Raw genomic sequence first — 15,384 nt, forward strand, 5'->3', positions numbered from 1 at the left:
GGAAACATGAGGGGAAACTTCTTCACTCAGAGGGTTGTGAGAGTGTGGAACGAGCTGTCAGCGCAAGTGGTGCGTGTGAGCTCGAGTTCAATGTTTAAGAGCAGTTTGGGTAGGTACACGGATAGCAGGGGTATGGAGGGTTATGGACCGGGTTCAGGCCACTGGGAGTAGGCAGTTTAAATGGTTCAGTGCAAACTAGTTGGGCCAAAGGATCTGGTTCTGTGCTGTACTTTTCTATGGCTCTATGGGTGTACCATCATCTGGTATGGAGGGGCCACGGCACAGGATTGGAAAAAGCTGCAGAAAGTTGTAGGCTCAGTCTCCCAAGCATCCAGGACATCTTCAAAAGACGATGCCTCAAAAAGGCGGTCTCCATCAGTAAGGACCCCCATCACCCAGGACATGCCCTCTTCTCACAAACACTACCTCAGTGTCTCCCCCCCCCCCTTCCTTTTGCACTATTTATTTAACTTAATTTAACTTACATATCTACTTCTCTTACTTCATTCGTATGTTTTACAATGTACTGCTGCCACAAAACAACAAATCTCATGACGTATGCCAGTGATATTAAACCTGATCCTGGAGTGGAGGTGCCTGATGATTGGAGTGCGGAGGGATCTTACAGGTGCTCTTCCCACGATAGGGAATTTGTTGCCACGAGAGGCTGTGGAAGCCAAGTCATTGGGTGGATTTAAGGCCGAGATAGATAGGTTCTTGATTAGCCAGGGCATCAAAGGGTATGTGGTTAAAGCAGGGGAGTGGAAATTACTGGAAGAATTGTATCAGCCCATCGATGGGCTGAATGGCCTACTTCTGTTCCTATATCTTATAGTCTTATTCGTCATTTTCATACATGCACCACCCTCTGAGTGAAGAATTTCCCCCCTGAGGTTCCCCTTAAATATTACATCTTTGACCCTTAAACTATGACCTCTGGTTCTAGTCTCACCCAAACGCAGCAGAAAAAAACCTGCTTGCATTTATTCTGTCTATGTCCCTCAATTCTGTATACCTCTATCAAATTTCCCCTCATTCTCTAATGCTCCAGGGAATAAAATCCTAATGCATTCAACCTTTTCCTATAGCTCAGGTCCTTAAGGTCCAGTAACATCCTTGTAAATTTTGCTCTGTGCTTTAGATAGATAGATACTTTATTCATCCCCATGGGGAAATTCAACTTTTTTCCAATGTCCCATACACTTGTTGTAGCAAAACTAATTACATACAATACTTAACTCAGTAAAAAATATGATATGCATCTAAATCACTATCTCAAAAAGCATTAATAATAGCTTTTAAAAAGTTCTTAAGTCCTGGCGGTAGAATTGTAAAGCCTAATGACATTGGGGAGTATTGACCTCTTCATCCTGTCTGAGGAGCATTGCATCGATAGTAACCTGTCGCTGAAACTGTAGAGGATTTACGAACTTATTGATATATTTCTGTAGGTAGGTGACCAGAACTGCACACAATACTCCAAATTAGGCCTCCTCATTAGGTCTCATACAACATAACATCCTATCTCCTGTACTCAATACTTTAATTAACGAAGGTCAATGTGCCAAAAGTACTCTTTATGACCCTAATGACTCCACTTCTAAGGAATTCTGGATCTGTATTCCCAGATCCCTTTATTCTACCATACACCTCAGTGCCTTACCGTTTACTGTGTAAATCCAACCAAAGTTTGCCCTCCTAAAGGGCAGCACCTCAGACTTGCCTGCATTAAATTCCATCTGCCATTTTTCCAGCTGGCCTAGATCCCACTGCAAGTTTTGATAGCCTTCTTTGCTGTTCACTATGTTGCCAATATTGGTGTCATCTGCAAATTTTCTGGTCTAGGATACTGTATTATCATCCAGTTCATTGATATAGATGTCAAACAATGGGCCCAGCACCAATCCCTGTGGCATATCAATAGTCACAGGGCTCCAGTTAGAAAGGCAACCACCTACAACCACTCTCTCACTTCTCACACTAAGCTAAAGTCAAATATAGTTTATTACCTCATCGTGAATGCCAAGCAACTAAACCTTCTCCACCAGCCTTCCTTGCAGGACCCTGTCAAATACCCTGCTAAAGTCCATGTAGACGATATCCATGGTCTTTCTTTCATCAACTGTCCTGGTAACCCCATCAGAAACTCTGTTAAGATTGATTAGACACGGCCTACCACACACAAAACCATGTTGGCTATCTCTAATCAGGCCCTGCCTATCTAAATATCTGGCCCCTTACAACACTTCCCAAAAATTTATCCATTACTGACATTATATTCGCTGCCCTATAATTTCCTGATCTATTCTTTGATCTTTTCTTGAACTATGGAACAACATTAGCTATCCTCCAGTCCTCGGGCACCTCATCTGTGGCTAAGGACGTTTCAAAAACCTCTGCCAGGGCTCCTGTAATTTCCGTACTAGCCTCCCACAAGGTCTGAGGACTGCATCGCCCTGTAACGGGGTATTGAATATATAAAACAGATGCCAGAAGAAGCAGCTGAGGTACTATGGTATCATATTGAAGAGTCACTTGATCAGGTACATGGGAGAGTGAGGCTTAGAGGGATATCGACCAAACACATTAAATTGGGATCAGCTGGGTGGACACAATGGTTAGTATGGACTGGTTGGGCCAACAGGCCTGTATCCCCCTGTGTTGCTCTATGACTCTATACCTGCAAAGTAAATTTGAAGAAGCCTCTGGCTGAGCACTTGACTCACCAAGGCAGGGAAGGCTAAAGGCCGAGTGCAGGCGAACAGGATCAGTGTAGGTGAGGATTAGACCAGTATTTGATGGTGGGCTGAAGGGCCTGATCTTCCATGCTGCACAACACTATGACTCGAGGTGAGTTAGTGGGCTGACACACTTCTGGCCTTCAGGAAGGTGTCTGAGGATCTGGAGAGAACGTGGTGAGACTCTCTATCCAGAAGGTTGAGATGTATAGGATCCATAGCGAATTGCATGTTTAGATTCAGAATTAGCTTGCCCACAGAAGGAAAGGGCAGCGTTCGATGGGACTTATTGTTATTCTGACTGTAACTAGTGGTATTCTGTTTGTGATACATATGCATGACGGTCACACTCGTTTCTCCAGGGTTCGGGAGTTTAGAACAAGAGGGCACAAGTTTAGGGAGAGAGATTTAAAGGAGCAAGTTTTTCCACACGCAGAGTGTGGTGGCATGTGGAACAAGAAGACAGAGGAAGCGGTTGAGACAGGTATAATTACAACATTTAAAAGACTCATGGATAGGCAAGATTTAGAGGGATACTGGCCAAATGGGACTAGCTCAGTTGGACATCTTGGTCTGCGTGGATGATGAGCTGAGCTGAAGGGCCTGTTTCTGTGCTGAGTAACTTTCTAACTGTAATATTATTTTTATTGGGAGGGGAACAGAATACAAAGGCTTGGGAGGCTTTGTACAGTATGCTGAGACCACACCTGGAGTACCGTGGCCAGCGTTGGTCTCCTTGTTTAAGGAAGGATATAGTATATCTGAAACAGTAGAGAGGAGATTTATTGGACAGTATCTGGATTAAGTAGTTTATAAGTCAAGGTTGAACAAGGCTGGGCGATGTCCATTTAAAGCAGAAAAGAGCAAAAGTGAATATGATTTAATGATGAGCATCCTAAGGGATTTTCACAGTGGAAAGGGTGCTTCACAAGGCAGGCAATCCAGAACAACTTAAACCAGAGAGATGGGCTGTTTCATTCACAGAGATTTCCTCTGCTGAGGCTGGTGACGCTTTGGAACTTCCTTTAACACTGGATCGGTTTTAAGGCAGGTGGAAATCGATTATTGATGAATGGGATGATGAGGGGGTGATGAAAGGTCACGGGGGGGGGGGGGGGAGGTGGGCCAGAGATAAAAGAGATCAGATCACAGATACAGATTAGCTGAAATCTGATTAAAATAAATCCAGCCAGCTGCAAGGAATGGGATAAGTGTTCCTGCTCCCTGGGACAGAGCAGGGAGGGGGTTTGCAGAGGGAGGGGTAGGCCTCAGGGGTTGGGTGTGGAACAAACAATTTGGAACATTCAACAGAAACAGTTTTCCACTCAAACATGTTGATGAAGTTGGGGACTGAGTGGGAGATGCTTAATCTGGGGAGGCGAGGTGGATGTGAGGGGAGAAGGTACTAGAGGAGAGGAAGCATTGGGGACAAAGTTGGGAAGAAGCTGTGGGTAGCAATGGGAGTGGGGATGAAGGGGAGGCAGGCAGGGAGAGGGGAGGGAATTTGTAGGGAAGTGGGTGAGGAGAAGGTAGGGGATTGGCAGGGAGGAGTGGGAGAGGGATGTGGGGAGGGGTGAGGATGAAGGTTGGGGAGGTGAATGACAGAGGGATATGGGGAGGAGGTTTGTGGGAGGAAATAGGTGAGTTGGAATGTGGGGGGGCGGGGTGCAGAAGGTTGTGTAAGAGAGGAGTTGTGTTGAAATCCTGGGAGAACAGGGTGTTGGGGGTGGGAGGAGGGAGGCAGTGAGACAGGAGGTGCTGTGGGGTGGAGGGAGGGTGTGCACGAGAAGGGGTGGTGTCAAGGGTATGAAGGTTGTTATAGCGGGGGTGGGACAGAGCCATCTCCTCACCGTGGGTTGACCTGACTGACAGGGATGTTGAGCCGGGCTGCGATGTCTTCTACCGTCTCATTACCCTCGGAGATGATGCCCACTCCCTTGGCGATAGCCTTGGCCGTGATTGGGTGGTCTCCTGTCACCATGATCACCTTGGGGAGAGGGGGAAGAGACCCAGGTCAGCCACCCATAATCCACTCAAATCCCACCCACCCACCGACCAATCCTTAGCCGCACACAATCAACCCAACCCCATCTCCCACTCTCACACCAAACCCTCCCCCCTCCAAACACCAATCCACACCTCCCACAGGGCCACACCCAATGCAAACTTCCAACCCCCTTCCATCCAACATTCCACCCATGAATCACCCCCTCCCCTGAAGGTCCGACTCTACACCCTCTCCTGACACCCCCCCCCCCCCACCACAATCCCAACTCCCCACCTTCCTGTTACCTTAATTCCAGCGCTCCGGCATTTTCCAACAGCATCAGGAACGGCAGCCCGAGGCGGGTCGATCATGGACATTAGGCCAATGAAGCACAGATTCTCGGTGGGGAAGTTGACATCGTCAGCGTCAAAGGCAAATCCCCGGGGAAACTGATCCTCAGGGAAGTAGAAATGGCAGAAACCTGAGGAGGGCAGGGAGAGAGGGTTTATGGGACGAGGAATGTCCCATGCAAATCCTGCACCCCCATCCCACTCAGCCTGACCATCAAGGCTCACAAACCCTGTCCTCCTCTGTCTGGCAAACAGCTCCACCCAGTACTCCCCATGTCCTCCCTCTCCCCAACCCTTAGCCTCCCCCTTTCTCCCCCCCTTCACCCAGCTCTCTGTGCCTCTCACCCCCACCTTTTCTCCCGCCCCCTCTCACCCAGCACTCTCCCCTACCCATCCTCCTCTCCCCACCCTCCCTCTCCCCTCATGTTCATGTTCTCCCCTCACCCTCCTCACACAGCATTCTTCCCTACACCCGATGCTCTCCCCCCACCCTCACTCCCCTCACCATGCTCTCCCACCCACCCTCCCCCTTCCCCTCTCCCTCAGCACTTTCCCCCTCTCACCTATCACTCCCTCCGCCTCGCCTGGTGCTCTCCCCCTCCATCCACCTCTCTCCCCCACCTTCTCCCCTTCCTCTCACATAGCAATCTTCTCCCCACCCTGCCAGGCCCCTCACCGAGTACTCTCTCGCCTAGACCGCCCAGCTCCATGTAGGCGTTCTGGAAGGCCTCCTTCAACTCCTCATCCAGCGGCTGTTCCTTGCCCTGAATCATGATGGTGGAGCACCGGTCCAAGATCCGCTCTGGTGCTCCCTTCATCACCAGAAGGTACCGCTTCTCATTGGGGTCTTCTGTCTCGTGAATGGAGAGCTGCAGATGAAGGCCACACCCATTATTGGACACACTTAGTCAACACAGCTCCCATAGAAACATAGAAAACCTACAGCACAATACAGGCCCTTCGGCCCACAAAGTTGTGCCGAACACGTCCCTACCTCAGAAATTACTAGGCTTACCTATAGCCCTCTAATTTACTAAGCTCCATGTACCTATCTAAAAGCCTCTTAAAGACCCTATCATATCCACCTCCACCATCGTTGCCGGCAGCCCATTCCACACACTCACCACTCTCTGAGTAAAAAACTTACCCCTGACATCTCCTCTGTACCTACTCCCTAGCACCTTAAACCTGTGTCCTCTTGTGGCAACCATTTCAGCCCTGGGAAAAAGCCTCTGACTATCCACACGATCCTCTCATCATCTTATACACCTCTATCAGATCACCTCTCATCCTCCTTCGCTCCAAGGAGAAAAGGCCGAGCTCACTCAACCTAATCTTATATTCTCCCCAACCCCAACCACCTTTCCTCTGCCTTCATTTCAATCCATGGGAGAAATTGTGCTCCCAGCACACCTCTCCTCACTTCCCAACACAACTGCATCGCTTCACCTTACACCCCATTGCACAGGGGCCTAGTATGACTCCAGCAGAAAGTATGTTCTTGTGACAGAAGGAATGTGGTAAATTTCTACTTTGTTAGGAGTTTGAGGAGATCTGGTGTGTCACCAAAAACTCTAGCAAATTTCGTAGGTGCACGAGTAAGGTAAAGAGAGGAGACATCCGATTCATGGTCGGTTCTCGCTGGTGCTCCAACATGGCAACTCCGTTGAACTCATGTTCCTCCACATTGGAACACTTAACGGTCAAATGCATACTGCTCTATTTACCTTGGGAGTTCCCCTGTATAAACCTACATACTAGACCACCGCCACACTAAGATAAGGAACGCCTGCCATTCCTTGCTCAGACCTCATTCAGTAAATTGGATTACTTGGCTGTCCTCCCCCTACCTGCGTACAGGCAGAGGCTAGCCAGCAAGGCTCCAGCAATCAGGACTACTAAGGGGTAGTCGCTAGAGACAGAGGAATGATTACAGAACTGCCTTGAGTCAGTGGCCCATTCATCTAGAGATCTGAATGAACACAGCGTGGTTGTAAAGGACTTCATTAAAACAGCTGTAGATGAGTGTGTTCCCACCAAATCTTTCAGTCTTCCCCAGTCAGAAGCCCTGGATGAAACATGAGATTCAAAACTTGCTGAGAGCCAGATCAGAGGCATTCAAGTCTGGAGACCAAGAAAGCCACAAGAGGTGCGGGTATGATCTCCGGAAAGCCATCTCACAGACGAAGTGGAGATTCCAGACCACACATGAGTCAATGAGGAATGCTCAACAGCTGTGGCAGGCCTTGCATGCTATCATCTCCTATAAAGTTAAATCAAGCAACATGTGAGACAGCAGGGCTTCACTTCCAGATGAGCTCAATGCCTTTTACGATCACTTTCACTGTCAGAACATTGCGAACCCTCAAAACAAATCAATAAGCTCCAAGACCCTGGTCTTAGTAACTCCTTGTGCAATTGGATCCTGAATTTCTTTACTTGTAGACGCAAGTCAGTTCAGATTGGCAACAACTTCTCCTCCACGACCTCCATCAGCACACGTGCACCACAGGCTGTGTGTTTAGCCCCTGATCTACTCGCTTTACACGTACGACTGTGTGGCTAAACACATCTCCAATACCCTATTCCAGTTTGCTGATGACACCGCTGGCTGAATCAAGGGAGGTGATGAATCAGCATACAGAAGGGAGATAGAAAATTAGGCTGAGTGGTGTAATAACAACAACCTCTCACTTAATGTCAACAAGACCAAGGAACTGATTGTAGATTTCCGGAGAGGGAAACCAGAGGTTCTTATTGAAGGATCAGAGGCAGAGAGGGTTAGCAAATTTAAATTCCTGGGTGTTATTATTTCAGAGGATCTGTCCTGGATCCAGCAGTAAATTCAATTGCAAAGAAAACATGGCAGTGCCCTTACTTCCTTATGAGCCTGTGGAGACTCATCATGGCCTGGTAAGGAAACACCAGTGCCTTTGAATAGAAAATCCTACAGAAGTCAGTGGATTCAGTCCAGTACGTCACGGGTAAAGCCCTGCCAACTACTGAACACACCTACATGAGATGCTGTCAGAGGAAAGCAGCATCTATCATCAGAGATCCCCACCCAGGCCATGCTCTTTTCTCGCTGCTGCCATCAGGTAGAAGGTACAAGAGCCTCAGGACTTGTACCACCAGGTTCAAGAACAGTTACTACCCCTCAACCGTCAGGCTTTAACAAAGGGGGATAATTACTCTCACTTGCCCAACGTTCAACCAATGATCTCACTTTAAGGACTCTTTATTCTGATATCTCATGTTCTCAGTATATTACTATTTATTATATTTGTATTTGCACAATTTGCTGTCTTCTGCACTCTAATTATAGTTACTATTCTATACATTTTCCAATGTACAGGATCGAAAGAGGCTGCAAAGGATTTAAAACTTAGCTAGTTCCCTCATGTGGACAATCCTCCTCATCACTGAGGATATCTTCAAGAGGCATTGTCTCAAAAAGGTGGTATTCAACATCTAGGCCCTCAGCACCCAGGACATGCCCTCTTCTCTTTGCTACCATCTTCCTTCCTTCCCTGCCATCAGATCTCTGAATGGACAATGAACCCGCGTACACTACCTCAATATTTTTCTCTCTTTTTCCATTACGTACTTAATTGTTCAAAATATATTTCTTAATGTAATTAATAGTTTTTTATTATTATGTATTGCAATGTACAGCTGCTGCAAAGCAACAAAATTTCATGACATAAGCCAGTGATATTAAAAACCTGATTTTGATTCTCTGTGTAAACGATTTGCCTCGCACATCTTTAAATTTTCCAAGCACTGTAACACCATGCTCTCTAGTATTTGGCGTTTCCACCCTCTGAGAAAAGACTCTGGCTATCGGTGCCTCTCATAATTTTATACACTTCTGTCTGGTCTCCCCTCAGCCTCTGAAGCTCCAGAGAAACCAAACCAAATTTATCCAACCTCTCCTTACGCTTCACGCTCTCAAATCCAAGCAACATCCTGGTGAGCTTCTTCCTCACCCCCTTCAAAGCCTCCACAGGAAGGATGACCAAAACTGCAAAACCATGGAAAAATAATATTAACTTTCTGCCCGATTAACACTGCTCAGTCTGTCACATCTGAGCTCCTCTCCTCCGCTCCAAGGAAAGCCCAACCTATGATTCCCCAGCACACTGCGCTATCATTTCATCTGTACGAACAGTATACCAGACAAACTTTTTTCACTGTATCTTGGTACGTGTGACGACAATAAACCAATCTCTCCCTCTAACTAAATACTGTATCTCAGGAGGACCCTCTTCCTCACCACCTACAGGAGTGCGCCCATGGACTTGTGCAATAAACGACAATAAACTCGACTTTTGAGATGAATTTCTGGATGTTGAATAAGGAGGGGTTAATCGGACTGAAATTTTCCAGACGTACTCTTTCCAATGAAAGGAAGCTCAGTCATTTCAAATGTTTTCCTTGGCAACAATGGTCACAGTTAGCTCAGTGGCAGAGGGGTAGAAACAGACATGTTGATACAAGCAACCACCACCTGGAGGTCACTGCAGAATCAATTTGAATTTCTATTCTCTGCATGAGGCACGGCCCTCAGACAATGGCCCAGACGCACAGCCAACGTTTCAATAACTGCAACAGTGACCCGTTCAGATACGTCAGGAGGGGAGTAAATATCACTCAAAATTTCCTCAGTAATTGGTCACATCACACACTCACAGGGTCAGACACAGGATATGACTCCATCTACAAACTTAAAGTTCAAAGTAAATTTATTATCATATGTCACTGTATACAACCCAGAGCTTCATTTTCTTGCGGGCATACACAGTAAATCCAAGAAACGTAATAGAATCCATGAAAGGCTGCATCCAACAGGATGGACAGCACCCCATCGCGCACAGTGTGAAACACCCTCTAATTCGTTGCATCACACACTCCAAGAGTCCGGCGCAGGGTGAGAACACTGAGGGGTGGGGGGTTTACCTGGTATTTATTTGTGGAGTTGAAGGGGATCTCGTTAATCTTCTTGTTCTTGTCTCGCGTCACCTTCACTGAGCCAGACGACAGCTCAATACACTTCAGCAGTGCTGACTCAGACGCGTCACCAGCAACTTCGCGCTGTGGAAGGGGCACAGAGATAGGGTAGGGTTCAGCAGGCTTACCTCCCTAGGGTGACGGGGGGGTGAGGCTTAGCATGGATCCCACGATGACACCCACCCAAACCACCAGGAACCTATGCCTCACCCATAGCATCACCCGTGACCAGACCACTTCTCCCACATGACTCACACCCTCCAATTCCCTCCAGGAATCCTTGAACACCTCCCCCTCACCCAGCTCCTGCCCCAAGACAGCCCCAGGTGTTATGGGAAAGCCCGCAGCATTCTGGCGTGTCCTCATCCATTATCCCAACGAACCCCCTCGGTTTCCCAGAAGCCCCCAACATGGAAAGGAAACCATCAAGATCCTGGAAGATGAAGGAACAACTGGATCCCAGGGAAAGTCCTTAAAGTACAGCGAGAGCCTGCAATATTCCAGAAAACCTCAATATTCCTGGGTACATCCCTCAGTACCTGAGGAAGTCTTCAATCTCCAAAGTAAGTTCCCTGTATACCAGCAGTAAATCCCCAGTATCCCAGTGGCCACTCCAGGTATCATGGGAATCCCCAACAGTCCAGGGGAATATCCCAGGATCTCAGGGAGTGACCAAACCCCCAGGGACCCAGAGGGGAGGTGAGGTTGATGTTGCCTCGAGCTCTTACCTTTAGGATGGGTACATTCTCCTGTCCGGGTTTGAAGGTGGCACGGTTACAGAGAGCAGCAATCCGGGACAGGGAGGCCCAGGTGATGGAGCTTTTGTCGAAGGAAGCACCTGGGGTGGGGGGCAGACAGAGAGGTCACATGGGCTCAAGACTGGGGAAAGAGGAAGCAGAGGAGGGAGAAGAGGAGTAAAAAGAGAGGAAATGAAGGAGAGAGAGGAAAGCATTGGGCAGAGGAGAAAGGGGAAGGGAGGCAGTGAGCTGGAGAGTGGGAGGGAGAGTAGGGGAGAAAGGGGAAGGGGAGAGAGAGAGTGAAATAGAGAGAGATAGAAAGAGAGAGCTAGAGAGAGAGAGAGAGAGAGAGAGAGAGAGAGAAAGAGATAGGGAGATAGAGAGAGAGAGAGAGATAGAATGGGGAATGCAGCCAGAGACAGGCAGACAAGACCCCAACATCCCCGAGAACTGCCTCACTCACCGGACTGGTCCTCGGTGGTGTCAGCCTCGTGAATCTGGTTGTCAAACCACATGTGGGCCACAGTCATGCGGTTCTGGGTCAACGTGCCTGTCTTGTCCGAGCAGATGGTCGAGGTGGAGCCCAGGGTCTCCACGGCCTCCAGGTTCTTCACCAGACAGTTCTTCCGCGCCATCCGCTTCGCTGTTAGGGTCAGGCATACCTGTGGGCACAAGGCCGGGGTCAAGGGTCAGCAGGGAGAAGAGGGCCAGGAGTCAGCATGTGCCTGGTAGTTGAGGGTGGGATGGGCCGGGGTCAGTGAGCAAGGCGTGGCTGGGGTCAGGGTTCACAGGACATCATCCGGATGGGATGTAGTCAGGGGTTCAGAAGGGGTCAGGGGTCACGATTTGGTGGGGCCAAGGTGAAGACCAGGGATTGGGGTGAAGGAGTTCAGGGTTCAGATGGACACTCAGAGACATAGCTCAGTGCTCAAAGGGGTTAGAAAGGGGTCAGGGTTCAGACGGGAAGGTCAGGCATCATGGGTTCAGAGGGACTGCTGTAAGAGGTTAAGGTTCAGGATGGGCAGGGATCAGAGGAGAAAGAGGACAGTCAGGGGTCAGTGTAGGGGACACGTTCAGGTGTGGAGGTTCAGAAGGGACGTTCAGCAGGGACCCTCACCGTGACGGTGGCCAGCAGCCCCTCAGGGACATTGGCTACGATGATGCCGATGAGGAAGATGACAGCCTCCAGCCAGCTGTAGCCCAGGATGATGGACAGGATGAAGAAGGAGACACCCAGGAAGACGGCCACGCCAGTGATGATATGGATGAAGTGCTCGATCTCCTTGGCGATGGGCGTCTTCCCCGTGTCCAGGCCCGAGGCCAGCGTGGCAATTCGGCCCATCACTGTCCGGTCGCCCGTGAAGATCACAACCCCCCGCGCAGTCCCTGGGGCAACATAGGAAGGTAGCGTTCACCTGCTGTCCTGTGCACTCCTGACCACCTGCCATGCACACACATCCTGCTCCATTCCACAAACCCACTGTCCCTTACACAGACTTCCCCCATACCCACTGCACATTCCACACCATGTACACCTCCCTCAGTCCGAGACCTATATACCCTCTTCACACCATGCTCACTGCTCCTCTCCCCGTACCCATCCCACACGCACACATAAAAAACATTGCTCCTGTTTCACACACACCCCAACGCACATACTGCTACCCTAAATACACACACAGTGTCTGGTCTTTCTCGACCTCCCCCCCTCACCTTCGACGCAGTTGGTGGAGAAGAAGGCGATGTTACGGGTTTCCAGAGGGTTGTCGTTGGTGCAGTCCGGGGAGCGGGTCTGAGGCTCTGACTCGCCCGTCAGCGAGGAGTTGTCCACCTGTTGGACACAGATGGGAGAGGAGGCAAGGACAGGGGATTTGAAACCACAGCATGGGGGAGCCGGCAGGCCGGTGGGAGGTGCCAGTGGGAATGGTGGAGGGGTGGGAAGCGAGAGAGATGGGGAGGGAGAAGGCACAAGGAGGAGCATAGGTGGTGGAGGAAGGGGAGGGGATAGATAGGGAGTGAGAGGGATGGGGAGGGGGAGGGAGAGGGATGGGGAGTGGGGGGAGTGAGAGTGATGGGGAGTGGGGGGAGTGAGAGTAATGGGGAGGGGGGAGTGAGAGGGATGGGGAGAGGGGGAGTGAGAGTAATGGGGAGGGGGGAGTGAGAGGGGTGGGGAGAGGGGGAGTGAGAGAGATGGGGAATGGGGGAGTGAGAGGGATGGGGAGAGGGGGAGTGAGAGGGATGGGGAATGGGGGAGTGAGAGGGATGGAGAGGGAGAGGGATGGGGAGAGGGAAGTGAGAGTAATGGGGAGAGGGGAGTGAGAGGGATGGGGAGTGGGAGGGAGAGGGATGGGGAATGGGGGGAGGGAGAGGGATGGGGAATGGGGGAGTGAGAGGGGTGGGGAGAAGTGGAGTGAGAGGGGTGGGGAGAGGGGGGGAGTGAGATGGATGGGGAGAGGGGGGAGTCAGAGGAATGGGGAGAGGGGTGGGGAGAGGGGGGAGTGAGAGGGATGGGAGAGGGGGAGTGAAATGGATGGGGAAAGGGGGGAGTCAGAGGAATGGGGAGAGGGGAGTGAGAGGGATGGGGAGAGGGAAGTGTGAGGGGTGGGGAGAGGGGGAGTGAGAGGGATGGGGAGGGGGGGAGTGAGAGGGATGGGGAGGGGGAGAGGGGAAGGGAGAAGAGATAGGGAGAAGGGGCAGAGAGGGGAGAGGAAGAACATTAATAAATATAAAGGGGAGGGTATGGGAGAACGAACAGACAGATGGAAGTGTAGCAAAGGAGCCCCAGGAAAGGAGCACGGTGGGCGGGGGTGTTAGGAAACAGAACACAGGGTGTTGATTTTGTCCCCATTGTAAATGAGGAGGAGTGATATCGGATGTTGGGAGGCGGAATGTGTATGAGAAGATGGAGTGATATGGGAGGAAGGCATAGTGAAGGCTGACACTAGAGGGAGCGTACGGAAAGACGGAGAGATGTCGGTGGGGGGGGGGGGAGAGATGGGGAGTTGCCGGTGGGGGACAGGGTGTAGCGTGGGTGATGAAGTGGTGCCAGAGGGGGTGTTGAGAGACAGGGACACACCAGAGATGGAGCATTGCCGGGAGGTGGCTGAGGGATGAGGAGATGCCAGCAGGGTGAGACGGGGAGGTGCCAGAGGGGTTATTGAGAGACAGGGACACCCCAGAGGAGCTAAAGATGGGAATTGCCCGGGGTGTGAGGGATGAGGAGATGCCATGGGTGGGTGAGGGACGGGGAGATGCAGTGGGTGGGTGAGGGACGGGGAGATATGGCAAGAAGGAATGGAGACTAGGTGGCAGCGAGCTGGGTCAGAGGGTAACAGGTAGGCAGCCGCACATAGGGAGTGGTGAGGGGTGGCCTGTACCTTGCAGCCGTGCGCAGAAATGATGCGGAGATCTGCCGGGATCCGGTCTCCCCCCTTCACCTCCACCAGATCCCCTGCCACCACCTCCTCTGCGTTGATCTGCATCTTCTCGCCCTCTCGGATCACCATGGCTTGCTGTGCGGGGGTGAAAGGGCAGAGGTCATCACGTGGGGGGGGGGGGGGTGACAGCCGTGCAGCTCCCAGCCACAGGTCACAACCCGCAACCCGAGTCCCATCACTGATCCCTGTGTCCAGTCCCGGGGACTGGGGGTCAGTAACAGACTGCCAACTCCATGTCCCATCGCAGACCCCGACACCCCGTCTGACTCTATGACCCAGTGACTAATATTTGGCCCCATCCATCATTGGGTCCTAGATTAGAGAACAGTACGATGCTAATTAAACTGGTAATTAAATGCCTAACAAAGCTCCTCCTTTCTGTCTCCACAATGTCCACATCCCTCCCATTCTCTGCACACTCACTTGCCTGTCCGAGAGTCCTGTCCTATCTGCCTCCGTCACCACTCCAGGTACCCACCACTCTGTGTAACATAAAACTTGCCCTGCACGTCTCCTGTGAACTTATCCCCTCTCTCCCCTTAAATGCATGCCCTCTAGTATAAGACATTTCCACCGGGAGGGGGGGGGGGGGGTGAAAATACCAGAAATCTGCTCTCTCTGTGCTTCTAACGATCTAATAAACTTCTATAAAGTCCCTACTGTTCACCTCCACCAGCTGAAGCAACCCCTGCTGCTCCAGCAAAAACAACACAAACTTGTCCAGCCTCCCCTCATCGTACGCAGGCAAAATCCCTGTGAACCTAGTGCTCCTGTCACGTTTTGTCACCCTGTGACCTGATCCTTCAATCTCTCTGAATTATGGAGGACAGCATGTGTATAAATGTCTCTCTCCAGCAGACTTCATCATGAACGTCATGACTCCAATATTTCTATTATCTTTCAGTGTTTCTTAATTGTACATATGATTTTTTTAATGTTCTATCGCTGAGCAGCAGTGAACCATCTGACTGGCCTATCAGAGTTCTCTTTGGGAACTAGTTGACTCGATCAGCATATCTGATCTGGCTATTGTTCACAATTGCACTTAATAATTAAAGAACCTCTTCTGAACTCTCTCCAAAGTCTTCATGCTCACCAGAACTGAATGCAATGCTCCTGCTGTGG

The 15,384-nt window shown here is 50.4% G+C and overlaps 1 protein-coding gene across 2 annotated transcripts in view; it reads right to left on the reverse strand.

Moving 5' to 3' along the window:
* The window catches only part of atp1a3b (ATPase Na+/K+ transporting subunit alpha 3b), a 62,910-nt gene that overhangs the window by 16,558 nt on the left and 30,968 nt on the right, over nt 1-15,384 (reverse strand). For both annotated transcript variants that reach the window (XM_073056065.1, XM_073056058.1), the window contains exons 6-14: nt 14,200-14,334; nt 12,536-12,653; nt 11,940-12,208; nt 11,286-11,484; nt 10,814-10,923; nt 10,035-10,169; nt 5,752-5,944; nt 5,031-5,206; nt 4,589-4,725 (exon numbers count right to left, since the gene is read on the reverse strand). In XM_073056065.1, the coding sequence (XP_072912166.1) occupies nt 4,589-4,725; nt 5,031-5,206; nt 5,752-5,944; nt 10,035-10,169; nt 10,814-10,923; nt 11,286-11,484; nt 11,940-12,208; nt 12,536-12,653; nt 14,200-14,334 (1,472 nt within the window). The remainder of the gene's footprint in view (nt 1-4,588; nt 4,726-5,030; nt 5,207-5,751; nt 5,945-10,034; nt 10,170-10,813; nt 10,924-11,285; nt 11,485-11,939; nt 12,209-12,535; nt 12,654-14,199; nt 14,335-15,384) is intronic.

This window comes from Hemitrygon akajei, chromosome 1 (genome assembly GCF_048418815.1).
Source record: "Hemitrygon akajei chromosome 1, sHemAka1.3, whole genome shotgun sequence".
In the NCBI taxonomy this organism is placed as follows: Eukaryota; Metazoa; Chordata; class Chondrichthyes; order Myliobatiformes; family Dasyatidae; genus Hemitrygon; species Hemitrygon akajei.